The 20,442-nt window shown below is 33.3% G+C and overlaps 1 protein-coding gene across 1 annotated transcript in view; it reads left to right on the top strand.

Annotated features, from left to right (window-relative positions):
* The window catches only part of LOC143079186 (fibrocystin-L-like), a 40,336-nt gene that overhangs the window by 2,738 nt on the left and 17,156 nt on the right, over positions 1-20,442 (top strand). Inside the window, exons 4-13 of the mRNA XM_076254418.1 lie at positions 256-1,189; positions 1,890-2,460; positions 2,909-3,074; positions 6,020-6,259; positions 6,760-7,035; positions 7,599-7,853; positions 8,860-9,015; positions 9,995-10,228; positions 10,833-11,540; positions 12,011-12,173. Of these exons, the coding sequence (XP_076110533.1) occupies positions 256-1,189; positions 1,890-2,460; positions 2,909-3,074; positions 6,020-6,259; positions 6,760-7,035; positions 7,599-7,853; positions 8,860-9,015; positions 9,995-10,228; positions 10,833-11,540; positions 12,011-12,173 (3,703 nt within the window). The remainder of the gene's footprint in view (positions 1-255; positions 1,190-1,889; positions 2,461-2,908; positions 3,075-6,019; positions 6,260-6,759; positions 7,036-7,598; positions 7,854-8,859; positions 9,016-9,994; positions 10,229-10,832; positions 11,541-12,010; positions 12,174-20,442) is intronic.

Raw genomic sequence — 20,442 nt, 5'->3', positions numbered from 1 at the left:
AAACATTGAATAAAGGTTTTAATTTCAATTTAAAGTTTGGTTATGGCATTCACGGTTTAAGACTTTTTCTATGAACAGGGTTGGTGATTACTAGATCATATAATTCTATGTAGTCTAAACAGTGGTATCTTGAGCATTCATAGTTTAAGACTTTTTCTATGAAGGAGATTGGTGATTTCTAGATCATATAATTCTATGTAGTCTAAACAGTGGTATCTTCAATGTTTTATTGTGTTATTTGTTGGGTAATTACAGGTGAATTTGCTGTACAAAGCTGCTTTCTAGGAAGATTTGGTGAAGAACTCGGAAATGATCAGTTTGGTGTTCAAATTATAGTCCATCCACCTGAATATGATAAACATCTAGCCCAGGCGTATGTTGAATATGTGGAGTTTACTCATGCTGGACAAGCTTTCCGTCTTGGAAGATATCCAATGCATTACCATTTGAATGGAGATATGACAGGATCTTATGTAAAAGGTTGCGCCTTCCGTCAAACCTTTAACAGAGCTGTCAATATCCATGGTACTCACAATGTATTGGTTCAAAATAATGTGGGATTTAATGTAATGGGTGGAGCTTTCTTTTTGGAAGATGGTATTGAAACAGGAAACATTTTTGATGGCAACCTTCTGATATTTGTACGGGAAAGTTCAAGTTTACAGAATGATGATATAACACCTGCAGCCTTCTGGATAACTCATCCTAATAATACAGTAACAAACAATGCAGCTGCTGGTGGAACTCATTTCTGTTTTTGGTATCGACTTAAAAGCACTCCAACAGGTCCATCTCGTACCGACTCTATCAATCCAAAACATGATATAATGGGTAAATTTGAAGATAATTCATGTCATTCCTGTGGCTGGTTTGGTTTATGGCTATTTGAAGATTATTTGCCACGAGATAATGGATTATCCAGTGGAACTCCAACAACCGCTGTATTTAAGAATATGTACACATGGAATTGTGACAAAGGGGCGGAGCTTGTTAATGGAGGGGCAGTACAATTTCAAAATTTTGAAATGGTCAATAATAGAAAAGCTGGATTTGAGATTAAACAAATTATGGAAGGTGATTTCTATGCAGACACTGGAGCATTGATTAAAGATGGATTTGTTGTCATGTCTTCACCATTGCTAGGATCTGCCAATAGCCCAGGTGGCATAGTTCTTCCACTCACAAATAGGTAAAAAAAATTACACAACACATTAAATAATTTCATGCGTTCTTAGTGCTTTTCTGGATTTATCTTAATCAAAAATTCTCAAATCCTAATATTTAAAAGCCAAGGATGCATATGAAATGAAACAGTTCAGAAAGCATGAAATATTTGATAGACACTTGTCTATTATGAACGATATTATAGGTGTCTTAAATGGTTCTAATTAAGGGCATGTACTATCATGATCTACTGTTGTTTATCTGTCGACCATTTATTGGTCACTCAAAAGCAACACAATACTTTGAGCAAGTTTCATGAATTTTGTTATGAATATATATATTACCAACTGTAATTAAAAAAAAAATGAATGACAGTTGATTTTAATACAGAAACTTTACTTATGAGTTTTTATGCCCCACCTATGATAGTAGAGGGGCATTATGTTTTCTGGTGTGTGTCCGTTGGTTTGTTCGTCTGTCCCGCTTCAGGTTAAAAATTTTGGTCAAAGTAGTTTTTGATGAAGTTGAATTCCAACCAACTTGAAACTTAGTAAACATGTTCCCCATGATATAATCTTTTCAATTTTAATGTCAAATTAAAGTTTTTACCTCAATTTCATGGTCCACTGAACATTGAAAAAATGACAGTGTGAGTGGGGCATTTGTGTACTAGGGAAACATTCTTGTTTGGAATATTTTTTATCTTGACAAATGTTTTTTCACAGGTTGTTAGTGGATGGAGTAGAGTTTCATCAATGCACCCAGTCAAACTGTGCAGCCTTTAAATATGCATCCATAACGGGTAAAAGCAGTACTTATAGTGGTGGATGTATGGCTCAAACTCAAAATCTGGTATTCAATAATGTTGGCCCTAACCATCGAGGAATATTTGACTGGGAGTTCCATGGACGTGTAAAGGATTTAGATGGTTCTTTGATCGATGATGTGTCAAAAGCAGGTTGGACTATTGCCACAACAACAGGACTTTTACCAAACTCTTGTGTGGCCTTCCCCGGATTTTCACACCCTGGAAAAAGTCCAGCCAGTATATGTCCTCCAGATGTCAAATTCCACAGATTTTCATTCAATAATATAAAACCTGAATCATTAGACTTTAAAGATTTTGAGATAGAAAGTAGCAATGGTAAATCTGTCGGCCCATGGGCAAAGAAAAGGATGACACATAAAAAAGGGTGGATGGTTTATCTGGTCAGCCAGACAACGTACACACTTACATGGAAAGATGCAGATCAAACAACAAACATAAGTTTTACTGGTGTTCTAGATTCAATGACGGTATGACAAATGCTTTTTACATGTTTAATAAAAAGTTAGGAAATAAGCTAAAAAGAACTAATTGCAAAAAGGAAATTATTCTGTTGAGACATTTGATCATGTTGTCATATATGCTCCTGGTTTATGCTTTTGTATGATAAAAGGGAATCTTTTTTCAGAAAATTTATAGAACTGATATAAAGTCATTGAACTGACTCCGCCAGTGTCTACCATAATTAAATGATGAAGATTAAAACCACAACAGGTCACTAGCTATCCTGCCTTCAAAAGTATGACCTTTAAGAATAGTCAAGTTTTGTTGTAAAGAATATTACATGAGCAGATTACTCATTTATTAAACTGTCATGACTGTCTTCTCTTTATCATTAATTTTCCATGATAAACAAAAATAACCCTTCACCACCTGTTTATAGATTTATGGACATCAATTATATGTTCCTTTCCTTAGGATGGGGACTGGGTCATCTTTAAAATGAATGTAGCACAGAAACCTGATTGTGTGGAAACTGATGGAATCTGTGTCAATGAAACAGATGCTTTATCACTAGATGGCAGCACTCATTTCCATGGAGATTGGATTTATTCTCCAAATGATATGACTGTCACTTATTTAGGTTTGTATTTATTGTTTGATGATTAAGTAGTTATATGGAAAAATAGAAAAAAAAACCTTTTAAATCAAACATTAAATTATATACACAATTTTTTCTGTTATATCTAATTTGAGAATTGGCAAAAATCAGTCATGTATGACATGTCAACAAAGACCATACTCCAACAACATGTTATCTCCTGAATTTCTCAATTAATTATATAATTGAGCCCACTTTGATTTTTTTTTCAATTTTTCATTGCTATTTGAAATTAATCAGTCTCAGCAGAAGCTATGCATTATTTATCTACAATTCCTATCGGTACAGGTGTCGGTAGTATAACGAATAAATTTCATGAAAATTTTGAAATTATTAAGTACTTATTAGACCCCTTTGCACAATTTATTTATTATTTCTAGCTAATTTCAAATACATTTTTAGCTCACCTGGCCTAAAAGGCCAAGTGAGCTTTTCTCATCACTTGGTGTCCGGCGTCTTCGTCCAGCGTCGTTAACTTTTACAAAAATCTTCTCCTCTGAAACTATGGGCCAAATCAAACCAAACTTTGCAACAATCATCATTGGGGTATTTAGTTTAAATAATGTGTCCGGTGACCCGGCCAACCAACCAAGATGGCCACCATGGCTAAAAATAGAACATAGGGGTAAATGCAGTTTTTGGCTTATAACTCAAAAACCAAAGCATTTAGAGCAAATCTGACATTGGGTAAAATTGTTTATCAGGTCAAGATCTATCTGCCCTCGAATTTTCAGATGAATCGGACAACCCGTTGTTGGGTTGCTGCCCCTAAATTGACAATTTTTAGGAAATTTTACTGTTTTTGGTTATTATCTTGAATATTATTAGATAGAGATAAACTGTAAACAGCAATAATTTTCAGCAAAGTAAGATTTACAAATATGTCAACACGAACAAAATGTTCAGTTGACCCCTTTTGGAGTTATTGCCCTTTATAGTAAAATTTTAACCAATTTTTCGTAAATCTCAGTAATCTTTTACAAAAATCTTCTCCGCTGAAACTACTGGGCCAAATTAAACCAAACTTGGCCACAATCATCATTGGGGTATCTAGTTTAAAAATTGTGTGGTGTGACCCCGGCCAACCAACCAAGATGGCAGCCATGGCTAAACATAGAACATAGGTGTAAAATGCAGTTTTTGGCTTATAACTCAAAAACCAAAGCATTTAGAGCAAATTTGACATGGTGTAAAATTGTTTATCAGGTCAAGATCTTTCGCCCTCGAATTTTCAGTTGAATCGGACAACCCGTTGTTGGGTTGCTGCCCCTAAATTGACAATTTTAAGGAAATTTTACTGTTTTGGGTTATTATCTTGAATATTATTATAGATAGAGATAAACTGTAAACAGCAATAATGTTCAGCAAAGTAAGATTTACAAAAAGGTCAACATGACCCCTTTAGGAGTTATTGCCCTTTATAGTCAATTTTTAACCATTTTTCGTAAATCTTAGTTATCTTTTACAAAAATCTTCTTCTCTGAAACTACTGGGCCAAATTAATCCAAACTTGGCCAAAATTCTCATTGTGGTATCTAGTTTAAAAAATGTGTGGTGTGACCCTGCCAACCAACCAAAATGGCCACCATGGCTAAAAATAGAACATAGGGGTAAAATGTAGATTTTGGCTTATATCTCTGAAACCAAAGTATTTAGAGCAAATCTGACAAGGGATAAATTGTTTATCAGGTCAAGATCTATCTGCCCTGAAATTTTCAGACAAAACAGACACCCTGTTGTTGGGTTGCTGCCCCAGAATTAGTAATTTTAAGGAAATTTTGCAGTTTTTATGCCCCACCTACAATAGTAGAGGGGCATTATGTTTTCTGGTCTGTGCCTCCTTTCGTCTGTCCGTCCGTCTGTGCCTCCGTTCGTCCGTCCGCTTCAGGTTAAAGTTTTTGGTCAAGGTAGTTTTTGAAGAAGTTCAATCAACTTGAAACTTAGTACACTTGTTCCCCATGATATGATCTTTCTAATTTTAATGCAAAATTATAGTTTTGACCCCAATTTCATGGTCCACTGAACATAGCAAATGATAGTGCGAAGTTCAGGTTAAAGTTTTTGGTCAAGGTAGTTTTTGATGAAGTTAAAGATACATCAACTTGAAACTTAGTACACATGTTCCCTGTGATATGATCTTTCTAATTTTAATTCGAAATTAAAGTTTTGACCCCAATTTCACGGTCCACTGAACATAGAAAATGATAGTGCGAGTGGGGCATTCGTGTACTATGGACACATTCTTGTTGGTTATTATCTTGAATATTATAATAGATAATAGAGATAAACTGTAAACAGCAATAATGTTCAGCAAATTAAGATCTACAAATAAGTCAACATGACCAAAATTGTCAAGTTACCCCTTAAGTAGTTATTGCCCTTTATAGGCATTTTTTAACAATTTTCATAAATTTTTGGTTAATTTTTGTAAATTTGTAGAATATATTTTCCACTGTAATTACTGGACCAAGTTCATTATAGATAGAGATAACTGTAGCAAGAAGAATGTCCAGTAAAGTAAGATCTACAAACACATCATGATCACCAAAACACAATTTTGTCATGAATTTATCTGTAGCCATTGTTTAATATGCACATAGACCAAGGTGAGCAACACAGGCTCTTGAGAGCCTCTAGTTTGTAAAATGAATGCTGGTTACACATTGAAGTATCTTTCATAATGTTTACTCAAAAATGTAAGAGAATTCAATTTTGTCTTAATTGCATTCTTTTCTATTTTAACTTCATGTATTTGCATGTACATATATAACAAAAATTAAGTGTCCATTTTAAAACTTTCGTAATTTATAGATATTTTACACAAATAATTGAAATGAGCTTAGAATCTAAATAACAGCATTGCTAGTGTACAAAGAATATCTGTTAGTAAATAGATTTTCTCAAATTTAGCAAATGATTTTTCGTAGTTTCCTTGACTAAACGAGGTGGTGCAAGAAGAAAGAGAGCTACAAATGATCTGTACCAACAAATTAATCTGAACTTCCAGTTGTTTAAGTGTGCCTATGCAGATTGCCAGGTACCATTAGATCCATATGATATAGCTCCTGTTGATGTCAGACCAGTTGATGCTGTATTTTGGTCAGCTAATACATCATGGCCGAATGAAACACTTCCTGAAGACGGAGCTTGTCTCACAATTCCTGAAGGTAAGGCTACAGGGAATCTCCTTAATGATATATTACTATTTGAATGATTTATCTTTGTCTAAATATGTAGTATACCTGAGTGTTAAATACACTAATGAATATATAAAGTGAAATGCAAAAAGTTGTCAAAGCTTGAGAATATTGTTGGGATTGATACAATGTGGTAGAATGTTTAGTGATACTGTTTTGTTTTGAAAGTAATTTTCATTTTGCATTCTTAAATAGATACAAGAAGATGTGGTATGAGTACAACTCTCAATCCAAGTCACAATTTGTAAAAGTAAACCATTATAGGTCAAAGACAGTCTTTTACACGGGGCCTTGGCTCACACTGAACAGCAAGCTATAAAGGGCCCCAAAAATGACTAGTGTAAAACCATTCAAACAGGAAAACCAACAGTCTAATCTATAAACAAACAAAACCAGAAACACTTATGAACCATATAGTATAATAAAGACAAAAGATACAACAAATACTAACTTTAAATATCCTTATTTAGATGTATGGATGGTAGCTGATACTACAATCCCTCCCTTATGTGAACTGATTCTATATGGAACATTGGAACTAGAGGCTGACGATGGACAGGGAGGAAAACGTAGTTTTGAAATCAAGACACCACGTATAGTTATCATGGGGAAAGGTCGACTGATTGCAGGATTCAACATCAATCAACCATTCCTAGGAAATCTACATATAATCCTACAGGGAAGCCATAGTTCTCCTAATTATATCCTTGAACCTGATGGCAGAGACATTGGAAAAAAGGTCATAGGTTAGTCATCATAGATTTAACAGATAAGTATAAAAAAAAAAAGAAGATGTGGTATGATTGCCAATGAGACAACTCTCCACAAGAGATCAAATGCCACAGAAATTAAAAACTATAGGTCACTGTATAACTTTAAAGAATGAGGAAAGCCAATATACCATAGTCAGCTATAAGAGAACCAGAAGGTTTACCTCAAGACAAATGTGACTTGTTTTTTTTTAACAGGAAAATTGTCTTTCAATGTTTAATTCTACCAATTGTTTCAAGTGAAGCTATTAGTTTGTTGGAATACATGTGCTTTAAACCTGATATTTTCATGTCAAAATTTCTATTCATCTTAAGATGCTTGTTGATTTTTTTTTAAATAAATGCTGTGAGAGATTTATTCATGATCCCTATGTGTATATTTTTTTCCTTCATGAATAAAAGTAGAAACACAACAAATTTTAATAAGTTGTGTAAAAATTGCTATGATTAAATTGATAGATGATGATGATTTGTGTAAAGGGATGTCAAATTATTTTAAAATGTCATCTCTAAATCCACATACCCTGATTGTTTTACAGGGGTATTTGGTGGTCTTGATTTGAATGGCAAGCTAATAACAACATCTTGGACAACATTAGCAGAGATGGCCAACATTGGTGACCAGAGTATAAACATAACAGGGGATGTTGGCTGGGTAGCTGGAAATGAAATTGTCATAGCACCAACAGGATATAGTGCCTGGGAAACAGAAACATTCCGAATTAATGCAGTGTCTGTTTCCTATGGAAACACAATTCTCACGCTTAATGATACCATCAAGTATAAACATTTAGGTGAGGTTTTTTTTTTGGTGTATGTTTATATTCACTATGTTTGAGGTTGACAATGTGATGTAAACTTGAAACTAATAATTGCAATGCATTAAGGGGATACCAAACACCTTAACTAAAACTAATTTGACTCATTTAATTTTCATAAAATTTTGACAAAATATTAACTTTGAATAAGTTCATTAATTCATAAATGAAGTTAGTTCATAAAGTGAATAACTTGAACCACAGACTGTATCGGAAAAATTTGGTTGGACAAATAGAACTTTGGACAAATAGAACTTTGACCAACATCAATTTTGATCATAGAGAAGCTTTATATTTCCTGAGCAATAGAATGTAATTAAAGCTTCCAGCTGATTTTTACAGAGTTATCTCCCTGTAGTGAAATATAATGTACCACCTTAAGAAGTAAACTATTACTTTATATTTTGGTTCTTCAAATTGATTGTACCACTTTAATATCATGGTTAATAAAAGATGAGTAATATTTATTATAGAATGAGTATGATTCCTTCATAAAATCTCATCAGTAAAAACATCTATAGATGTGAAATTTAACAAAAGTTATTCATAACCTAAACATTTCTTCTTTACAATGTTTACAATACAAATATAATAGTTGCTACATATACATGGATGGAAGCTATCAAAAATTTTATTAGTTTATTTTCCCTGCAGGACTTTCTTTTTCATATTTAAAAAAATAAAAATTCATTTACAGCGGATTCCATTGAGTGTGTAGCCAAAGGTAATATCTTTGGTTAGCTTGCTTGTTAGCTGAACCGTGAAGTCTTTATAAGGTATGGTATACTACCCTCCTTTCAAAGTAGCATAGTCCAACAGACATATCGATTGGTTTTCTGTCTGACTAGTCTATTCTTAAAGTAGGGTAATTTACTAAACCTAACAATGACTTCACGGTTCAGCTAACAAGCAAGCTAACCAAAGATATTACCTTTGGCTTCACACTCAATGAAATCTGCTGTAATGATTTAAACTTTTGTAGCTCATGAGGAGATGATAAATGGTAAAACTTTATCTGTGAGAGCTGAGGTTGGATTGTTAAGTAGAAATATTCTAGTTGAAGGGGAGGATTACAGCGATCTTTACCCAGAATCCTTTGGTGGTTACATTCTTGTTAGTGCTTCATCTATTGGAACAGGTCAGTATATTATTGTTACACGTTTGGTGGCAAGTTTAGATTCTAGAATGCAAAATGTAAATATTTGAAACTTTATAGTTTTCCTTAGAAACATTCAAGTTTCATTGAAAATAGTAATTAAAGGTTTCCTGAGTTTAAGTAGAGTGGAATATATTGAAGAGCTTTCCCTTTTATCAAGCTAAAAATGGACTATTAAGATTTGCAAATCAGTGCTGTACTTCTTAACCAAATCCTAAACATTAACAAAGTTTTATGATCCATAAAGAGGGGATTATTTGATAAAACATTCAAGATTTATGTCCCTTTATGATTGAACAATTGGTCTCATATTGTATTATGGAGAAGACTGTCTCTAATTCTATGGAAATTTATCCCTTTCCGAACCCATTGTATAAAAAAATTTAATCAATGTGTGGTTGTCAGTGATCACAAAAGATGATTGGATGATTTTAAGGGTCATAACCTTTTTAGCTAACTGGATGAACCAAAATGTGCAAACAGGTGTTAATGAAATCGTCAACTTTGTGGAATGTGAAAGGCACTTGAAGGGGATTTTCGTTTAACAAAAAAAGAAAAAATCATGTTTAATCATTAGAGAAACAGATTCTTACATAGTTACTCGTGGATTATCAGATTTATCCAATCTCGATAGTTGAATTATAATTTTAAAGTCCTCACCAAGGTGGCTCGGACTTTAAAATTGATAATTTAACTATCTCGATTGGATAAATCTGATAATCCACTGGTACCGATGGAAGAATCTATATTTATAGCATTTGTGCCTGATTCATTCTGCTTAGATTTAGCAAATAAAATATGTAATAAGCTTTGATGGAGGTGGCATTCTTCATAAACATTCAATATTATGCCTCTTGTGACTAAAAAAAGATGATAATCCTGGTACTACATAGATAAAACTTGCTTGAGAGATAACAATTTGCCAATAGATTGTAATATTGATATTGACTTTATTTTTTAGGCTATGCTAGAATATCTAATGTTGAGTTCTACCACATGGGACAAGAAGGCTATACTGAAGATTACGACCCACGATATGCCATTGCCTACGTTGACCACGGTCCTGTCAGTAATAATAAACCATCCTATGTGAAGTCTAATGCCTTCCATCATGGTTTCTCACCTGCTGTAGGAATATACAACACTCAAAGTCTACCTGTGGAAGATAATGTTATCCATTTTACTATAAAATATGGTGAGTAACTACAGTGTAGGGCTGTTGCAACATATAAACTGTACAGTGTTTCAGTCCCACCAACCATAATGCAGGTTGGATTTTTTGGCTATGGTAGTTAACCATGAAGTTTTGGTCACATCAATTTGAAACTAAATATGAATATAAAGATACAGAAATTCATTGATAATTTGTGTAGGTATGTAAGGTGTATATTTTTATCATTGATAATTTGTGTAGGTATGTAAGGTGTATATTTTTATCATTGATAATTTGTGTAGGTATGTAAGGTGTATATTTTTATCATTGATAATTTGTGTAGGTATGTAAGGTGTATATTTTTATCATTGATAATTTGTGTAGGTATGTAAGGTGTATATTTTTATCATTGATAATTTGTGTAGGTATGTAAGGTGTATATTTTTATCATTGATAATTTGTGTAGGTATGTAAGGTGTATATTTTTATCATTGATAATTTGTGTAGGTATGTAAGGTGTATAATTTGTGTAGGTATGTAAGGTGTATATTTTTATCATTGATAATTTGTGTAGGTATGTAAGGTGTATATTTTTATCATTGATAATTTGTGTAGGTATGTAAGGTGTATATTTTTATCATTGCAGCAATAAAGTCTAATTCTATGAACACACAGCTTAGAAGAAATTTGTTAGTCCTGAATGTGTGGGAGGGTACTTATCTAAATAGACATGAAATCGCTAACTACGATCATGATGGATCCATGTCATTGATGGAGGCATCAAACGTAGTACTAGAAAACAATGCAGTGTCTGGCGGTGAGAGGTCATGTTACCACATTCCTCCCCAGTCATGTGACTCAACGACAGGTTTATACTCTGGAAACATTGCACGAACATGTCTTCTTGGTGTTATGGTACTCCCAACCGATTCTGTGTCAGGAACATGTGCCAAATTTACTGGATTTGCTATGTCAAAGTGTGCATACTTTGGAATATATTATAACAATAAACCAAGTCTTGTAGTTGATGATGTATGTATTTCTGACAGTGCTGTAGGTATATTCCCTATGATCATTGGACCATCTGCTACTTCACACCAGTATGATGATAAAACAGCCCTCATTTCTAATTCCTTGATTGTTGGAAAATCATCAGCCTATGATTGTTCCACTGATGTTCTTGACTTAAGTGACGCCAACATACAAATAGCTGTTCAAAGCAGACCTACAGAGCTCAATAGAAGAATTGGTGTTGTCTTTACCAGTTTTACAAGTGGATCCAATAAATGTCCAGAGAAACCCTGTTTCAACATCATGGCCTACCAAGCAATCAAGGGATTAACCAGAATAGAAGGTTAGTATATAGTACAGAGACAAAGCCATTTTCAACGCAAGTTGGTTTATTAATAGTTTTCAAAACTTTCTTCTTTTTGAAATGACTTTTATTTAATTTTCAGTACTTTTGTCTATTATTGTTGAGTCTATTTCATATAAAAAAAGTTATTGAAAACAAGTTGTCACTTCGAAACTTAATACTGGAGAAAAATTGACCAATCCCAAGTTTTATCTAAATGGATTTTGTTAAATAACTATAATTTTCTGTGAAACCCCAGGTATATAAGATTATGAATCATTATAGATAATCCATGGGTTTCAGACAATAGAGCTGTTCTGAATTGTAATTTCATCAAGTGCAACATCCCTAAGATGAGATGTGACAAAGAAACATCTGAGTTTCAAAAATATATACTGTTTATCATAATTATGACTCTGACGTTGTTTCTTGCAATAATTTCTGTTTCAATATAAGAAAATATTTTACAGGTGTAACGTTTTCTGGATTCAATGATGAGTGTTCAACGAATGGTGCTGCCATAGCAACCAACACCAATAACGATGATGGCCAACATCCAGTAGAGGTACAAGGATTGACATTTGATAATGTAGACATGGCTCATCGTGTATTTTATCATCGTCCTAGACTTTCGTAAGTTTATTTAAATATTTAGGAAGATGAGTAGTTTTCGCTTTCATTCCCTTGTTTGAGTTGAACATGCATGATAGCTATTGCAAAGGGAAGATTAGGCCACCATTAGCAAAGTCTTTGTTTGAAGTTGCCGAGATATGCCTTGTAGGGTTGGGTAAGTAGTTATGGATTTTTGGGGGATTTTTTGGCAAACAATATTAGCTACATGTTCTATACAAAAAATAACTTAAGAGTAGGAAAAATGAAAAAATTGAAACGATTTGAGTGATAAACTTTGTCAGGTAGTCTGGTCTTTAGGAGGGTAGTAACCAAACACTTTAAATATAAATTTTGGCTTATTGTTCTGCAGCAAAGATTGAAAATTGTACATGGAAAATTTGTATTAAACTTTTCATGGCTCCTTTAGAGGGATGATTTAATATTTTGTCTTCAGTTTGATAGTGTTGAGGTGTAGCCAGTATACATCTGTTGTTTAGCCACTGTCTGTCTGTCAGTTAAATATGTTACAACACACATTGTACAAAGAAAATTCAAGAACTGGTATTGTTCACTAAAACTCTGATTTATGAGCTAAGGTGGTACCTAACACTACAGGGAGATAACTCTTTAAAATCAGCTCAATGTTTTAATTACATTGTTTTGTTAAATAATATTAAGCTTCTCAATGATCAAAATTAGTTTTTGTCAAACTGCTATATAACCAGTGTAATTTTTCTGATAAAACGGTTGGTTCAAATTTTTTGAAATTTTTATATTTTATTCAAAGGGTCAAACGCAGGTAGGTTAAGGCACTTTTAAACGTAAATAGGGGCAAAATGTGATATTTCAAGAATAAAATTGTTTTAACAACAATTCATCAATCTTATCCTTACTACATGAATATATAAATTCAACAAATATCAGTAAACCGAAATTTTGGTCATGATCGCCTAGGTCACGTGACTTCCACAGGGGTAAAATGCCTTAATCAAATTGGCAAAAAACGGGTTACTAGACTAAATAAAAATCAACAAACTTTTTTTTAAACGAATCCTTGTGCTTTCCCGTTGCTTAAAAGTGCTGCACGATTTTCCAGAAGTGAACATATTAAATTAAAATAATATTTTTAGTTTACCCGGCAGCATATAAGGATAAATTTGTACACAGTTTCGTTCTTAATTTGATTACTGTTTCATATTCATTAAGCGCGCAGCACTTTTCTATTAGGTAATAACTACAGCTTTCTATTTCAGTTGATTTTTTTGAGAAATATCGTCTCTGGTAACCCGCTTTTTGTGAATTTAGATTTCGTAACTATGGTTTCGATAAATTGTCTATGTCATTCAAGCGCACTGACGACCCGAACAATCATCAAAGAACCACAACCCTTGTCACAGTAAATTCTGGAGTATTTACATTATTAAACCTCAACATAAATTGATCTTATTAACAATATCCGTTGAAATCATTCGACCTTTGCAATAACCGACGATAGTAAAACAAGTTGTGCGTGTTTGCCGCACTTCTTCAGGTTTCAACTGTATGTAGAAAATCGAATTTTCCCGGAAAAGAGACTGACAAAATATGTGCAGTTCCACCTTCATACATAATTTGTAATACCAATCTCTATGCAAATTTGGTCGCTTAAACTTTGAAAAGTAGTCTTATAGTGTATATGTTGGTTGTCCGAGTTCTAGATTTTTATGTCCGGGGCGGATCCAGCCATTTTAAAAAAAAGGGGGTGGGGGGTCCCAACCCAGAGTAAAAGGGGGGATTCCAACCATATGCTCCCACTCAAATGCATTGATCATCCAAACAAAGGGGGTTCCAGCCCCCCTCCCCCCTGATCCGTCAATGTATGTTATAAGTTGACCTTGGTCCTGTTAGTCAACCATTTATTTTCTTCCAGCCCCAGGTGATTATAATGACTATGTCAGACTGTTTATTTTGGGTATATAAATCACTGATCTTTTGCTAAATAAATCCTTGATCTCAACATATTTAAATCCTTTCTATTAAATGTGGATTTGTAAATTTATGCTAATAGTATGCCTTAAATATTATATAAAAGAAAACAAGCAGTTCTGACATATTCAGTTGCAAAATATGTTTGAAAATCAGTAATACAAATTCAATCAGAAGTCTTGAAAAGTATAGAGAATCAACTTAATTTTAAATGGAAGATAATTTCTATTCAGGGTGAGGCAACTTCAAAGTTTTCTATCATCTGTTGCTACCCAGACATATTTTTTTGGTGGGGGTTGATCACTGTTGCTGTTACTGTGTGAAAAAATATTTTCACTTTTTCCCTCCATTTTGTGTTTTTCCAATTTTTACTAGGCAAGGATATTCATTTCCAAAATTGATGTCCCAGTCAGTAATCGCATACAATTACATTTCATCTATCATGTATTTTGTGTATATATCAAACATCACATTTCATTTTGTGACCAAAAAAAATATTTTGTATTGGTGTTTTACAGTTTTAAAGGTCAGTGGCTTGTTTTAATTTGGTTCATGTCTGTTGACATATCTGTTTTTTTATTCATTAGGCTGTTAAGTTTCTCAATTGATTTTTTTTTTATGGCCAAGCCATATTTAGCCCACTATTCAATATGAATTTTCTCATTGTCAAAGGAGGTATTTGCCTATAGTGTAATTACTTAATTATAAAGTTATTTCATTAGAACTTGCAATTGGTGGATAGTTGTCTCAATGGCAATCATACTTCATCTCCTTATTTGATATAAAACAGACAAATTGCATTAAAGTCTTTGTGTGACCATGTATTGCTTACCTGTTTCTTGTTGACCCGCGCCCCTCTTTAAAAAATCTGGATAAACTTAGAAATTATATAACCAACACTAACCTAATTAGATTTCACACATATATATATATGTCGATTTTCAATATATTTTTGAAAAATGATTCATTATTTAAAATAAAATCAGTTTATAAAACATGTGAAATCAGGATACCCAGCAATTTTTTTTAAAACTGTAAATACTGAAAGTTTTGCATGCATCTATTATACTATTTCCAGTATAAGATCATTTATTATTGCATGTATTCAAGAATGGATGCCTTAGCTGTTATCTGCTCTTTGGTTGGGTGGTCTCATTGACATGCACATTCCCCAAATTCCATTCTCAATTTTACTAAACAATGTTTATTTATTGAGATTTCTAATAATTCCTTATAAAAGTGCATGTTTCAGTTACAAATGTTTAAGAATGCAAGTTCTTATTATTACGATATTTACCTAGTCACATTATTCGCATTCAATTATTTCTGAATTTTCATGTATACAGTTTGAGTGGTTTACAATAGGCGATATGTGTTATGGAACTTTACGGAAGAAAAATAAATAAGCGAAGACAATGATAGAAGTCTCATCTGTGTCTTATTTTGATAATGGAAATGGAAATATTTTATGATTACATGTACAATGTATCTGTATATTTAACACAACTGAAAGTATGTTTTCTGTCCAAATACAGTCTAATGGAACATACTTCAAGTTCAACTTTTACTGGGATTCATGTTTAGTACCAAATTGTGGCTTTTATATTTTAACTTCTTTAAATATTTCTTTATGAGTCCTTGTGCATGTTTTGTGTGTTTTACACCAATCAAGTTTGATTGAGCTATTGATATATTTTTTCTTTTTTCTGCATTATCTACAGATATGACCGAGTTTGAACTTCGTCAATTGCTGGTATTCATTGATATCTACATGTCATTCATGTTGACCGACACCCTTTACCTTATAGTAGATTCTTTTAAATACAATGTATATTGCAAGAATATAAAAATCCTAAATTTAGCTGGTGAATGTACATGAAACTTTCCGTAACATTAATAGAATTAAAAGTACATGGTACCACCTTCTATTGAACAACCTGCATCTCAAACTTTGAACCTGTATTCACCACTGCATGTTTCATGTGTTTCATTTGTCATTATTTACATAATTTTCTAAGGATTTCTCAAGGTTGAATTTTTTTTCTGGTTTCTTTTTGTTGAATTTTGTACTGCAACACCCTCAATTGTTAAAGGCAGTGCAATTTTCAAGACGAGCATTTCAGCTAAATGACTATGTTGTATGAAATTTGCTCGTAGTTGTAGGCCTAACACTGACTTTTAGTTTTTTACTTTTACATCATTTAGTTGCTTGCCCTTATTTGGGAGAGTTGTCTCATTAGCAATGAAACCACATTTACTTAATTTTGTATGTACCCATACATGTACATGATATTTAATGCCCTTTCTTAATCTGATATATGTTAATGTCACAGAAAAACTCTCAAAAACATGTTTACGATCACATGACTATTGTCTCATTGGCAATCATACCACATCTTCTTTTTTATATTTACTAAGTCACATTTTATGTGCCAGTCTCTCAAAATGCTTAAGCTAAAGCTTATGTTGTTCTTTTTTGGTTGCTGTCTGTCATTATTTGTTAATTTGTGTATTAAAGGTAGCATAACTCATGTACAAATGTAATTTGATAAAGAGTTTTACTCATTGTTGAAAGCTGTACAGTAACCTATAAATAGTTGTGATGAACATGATGAAACATCCAAGAACTTTCATAAAAATCTGAAATCAAACTGGCCTTATTACTCATGAAATTGTAAGGCAAGTACAGTGCAAACATAGAAAGATTTAATCAAATTAATGTTTTGATACACACGCTTGACAAAAAATTAATGGATGATGTTACTGTTCAAATGTTGATACTGCAGCTGTTCTTATGAACATAATGTAAATTTACAGATATCTATAACATTTAGCCCTTTTATGTTGGTCTTTTGTTCGTAATAAATTGCACATGTAATTTTTAGGCAGTTAAGCTGCCTTATGCGAGCGCCCTGGATTTGTGTGCTACCCAATAAATGCTGAAATACGTGCCATTGTTATCATCTAGCTGGCTACTATATTATTTATAACTTATTGGACAGTTTTTTCATACTTTTCATTCTGGATTACAAAAAATATGACCAGAAAAACATTAAATGATCGTCGATTTTCCCAAAAGTTTTGAAGTTGCACATAGGAAGTAGAGCACATTAGGAATCCTTATGTAGTTTATTATCCCCTGAGCTTTTGGCTAAGATGTCAAAGAACAAATGTATGAAATATTTAATCGCCGAAAATCTCTAAAGACGAGTAGTTATAAGATTTCCCAAATTACAAAAGTCGTAGGAATATTGTTTGTCGTCAATACGTAGTCAACTACGTATATATACGTCAGTAGTCTATTAATATCAGTTCAACTGATCACGCTGTTGGCGGCAATTTTGAATTAGAAGACGAAATTTGCGTATCTTTTCAATTTGGACGCAGGGGTTCAAATTAGCGGTGGTCCGAGGTCTGCGACCTTCCACTTTTGCAGTCGGACTTTCTACTTGGTTACTAGCTACGCCCGACGGACCTTGAAAGAAAATTAAAAAAAATACTTTTGCAAACATTTTTACCGAAGTTTCCTAATAAACGATCTCAAACTTATTTTCATCATTACCATTCATGACAGCGATGTTCAATTTGTTCAACCGCCAGCTTTATACAGAAAATCGCCGATAAATAATGTGTAAATCCGAGTAAAATCGTATCTCACTACATTTGTCAAAAACAACATTGAAAACAAAATGGCTGCCGCGAGATTACAATATCGGATCCGATTCCGGAAGCGGATAAGGGTAATCCCGGGTTTTGGCTATCAGCTAAAAAAATCCAGACAGGTGACAAAATACATCTATGCCTGGAATATCAATATGAACACTAGAATTTAAAACCAAAAGATATATGTAAAAGAAAGAAAAAGCAGAAAATATTTTGTACAACAATTTTAATGTCAAAATCCAATACAATGTGACAGCTGGGAACAGTTTATCTAACAATATATATGTTCCTGGTAACAGTATAATTTTTTTTTATCAGTGATAAATGTTTGTAATGAATGTTAAATGCTTTTCAAGTTAAACATATTACTGCACTTTCAAGGGGTATTTTTTTCTTCTCAATTTTGATAGGTCAGTTGAAATAGCTAGCTGGAAGTTTCTTATATAAAAAAAAAAAGATGTGGTATGATTACCAATGAGACAACTATCCACAAGAGACCAAAATGACCAAAACTTGGTAATGGTCAAGATCCCCACCCCTAAACAATATATATTCATGTATGGGACAATATAACAAATCATATGAAATATAGGTGGAGTACGTTGGGCCACTCTGACTACCCCTTTCTGTTTGAGAATTTATAACGGTCGAGATCCACAATCTCAAACAATATATATTTATGTATGGGACAATATTACAAATCAAATGAATTATAAGGGGTCCCTATGGTCACTGTACACCCTCCTGTTTGAGAACTTGAAAAAATTCGAGATCATCACCCCTTAACCATATAAATGATATATACTCATGTATAAAACTATATAACAAATCAAATGAAATATAGGGGAAGTCCCTGTGGTCACCCTACCCCTCATGTTTAAGAACTTTGAAACAGTTGGGATCCCCAACTCTAAATTAAATGAAATATAGGGGGAGTCCCTGCAGTCACCTGATTGAGAAATTGGAAACAGTCGAGATCCCCACCTTTAAATCAAACCATATATATTCATGTATGAGAACTAATCAAATGAAATATAGGGAGAGTCCTTATGGTCACCCTACCCACTCCTGTTTGATAACTTAGAAACAGATGAGATCCCCACCCCTCAACCATACATATTCATGTATTGGACAATATAACAAATCAAATGAAATATAGGGGAAGTCACTGGGGTCCCCCACCCCCTCCTGTTTGAAAACGTGATAACGGTCGAGATCCCCACCCATAAACCATATATATTCATGTATGGGACAATTTAAAAAATCAAATGAAAAATAGGGGTAGTCCCTAGGGTCACCCCACACCCTCTTGTGTGTGTTTTGAGAACTTGTAAAAGATTAAGATACCAACACCTAAACCATATTCATTCCTGTTTGTCATTTCAAAAAAGATTGAATGACATACAAATTCAATCTCATAGGCGACACATATGCATATCACTTTGCTAGACCCTGAACACCTGTCATTTTATTCCAAACTGAGACATCATGGACTTGGGATGAAGGTGGGAGTCATTTACATTTACTATGGACAGGTCAGTCAGACCTCACCATTGATCCCTGTAGTAGTAAACTTTGTCTGATTTGTGTTTCATAACTTTTGTACTGTACAACACAAACCCAGTTTTCTTTCCAGGGAAGCAAGTCCATTCATACTTTTACAAGCTCGTACTAAAGTCAACTTGAACTACTAACAGTCAACTAATACGAAAAATTACGATCAACTAGAAGAACTGCAATCATTGCAAATTTGTACCACTGCTGACTCATGAAAGACTCATGACCATTCGTGGTCATGTGCGTTGCTATTGAAAACCTTGATAAAATATGAATTATATGCCTTATATTAATGATTAATTCATTAAATGAACATAAATGTACAATTATATATGAATGTTTAATATTTGTTCTTTTAAATCTTTAAAAAAAAAAGTTGAATCAACATTGCCACAGTTTTAATAATTATACGGATTTTTGTTACAAAAATGTCGGTTATTGATTTGGGGATGTACGGAGGGCGGCCAGGCGGCACCAAATGTTGTCCGTGCATATTCTCATGAACCGTGCATCCAAAGCTTTTAAAATTTTAGTATGTTGTTACTGACAACAAAATGAAGGTCAAGTTCAAGAATGACGATTTTGACTTTTACCGTTAAGGAGTTATGGTTCTTGAAAGATTGAAAAATGGCGTTTCCAGTCGTGTCCGTGCATTTACGCATGAACTGTTCAACCAAAGCTTCCCAAATTTTAATATGTTGTTACTGATGACAAAATGGAGGTCAAGTTCAAGAATGACGATTTTGACTTTTACCGTTCAGGAGTTATGGTTCTTGAAAGATTGAAAAATGGCGTTTCCAGTCGTGTCCGTGCATTTACTCATGAACTGTTCAACCAAAGCTTTTCAAATTTTAATATGTTGTTACTGATGACAAAATGGTGGTCAAGTTCAATAATGTCGATTTTGACTTTAACCGTTCAGGAGTTATGGTTCTTGAAAGATCAAAAAATGGCGTTTCCATTCATGTTGTTGCATTTACTCATGAATCATTCAACCTAAGCTCTTTCAAGTTTTAATATGTTGATACTGATGATAAAATGCAGGTCAAATTTGATATTGCCGATTTTCACTTTCACCGTTAATCAGTTATGGTTCTTGTGATAT

The sequence above is a fragment of the Mytilus galloprovincialis genome, chromosome 6 (assembly GCF_965363235.1).
Source record: "Mytilus galloprovincialis chromosome 6, xbMytGall1.hap1.1, whole genome shotgun sequence".
Taxonomy (NCBI): domain Eukaryota; kingdom Metazoa; phylum Mollusca; class Bivalvia; order Mytilida; family Mytilidae; genus Mytilus; species Mytilus galloprovincialis.
Note: the sequence above shows the minus strand (reverse complement) of the source record. Positions and strands in the feature narration are given on the sequence as shown.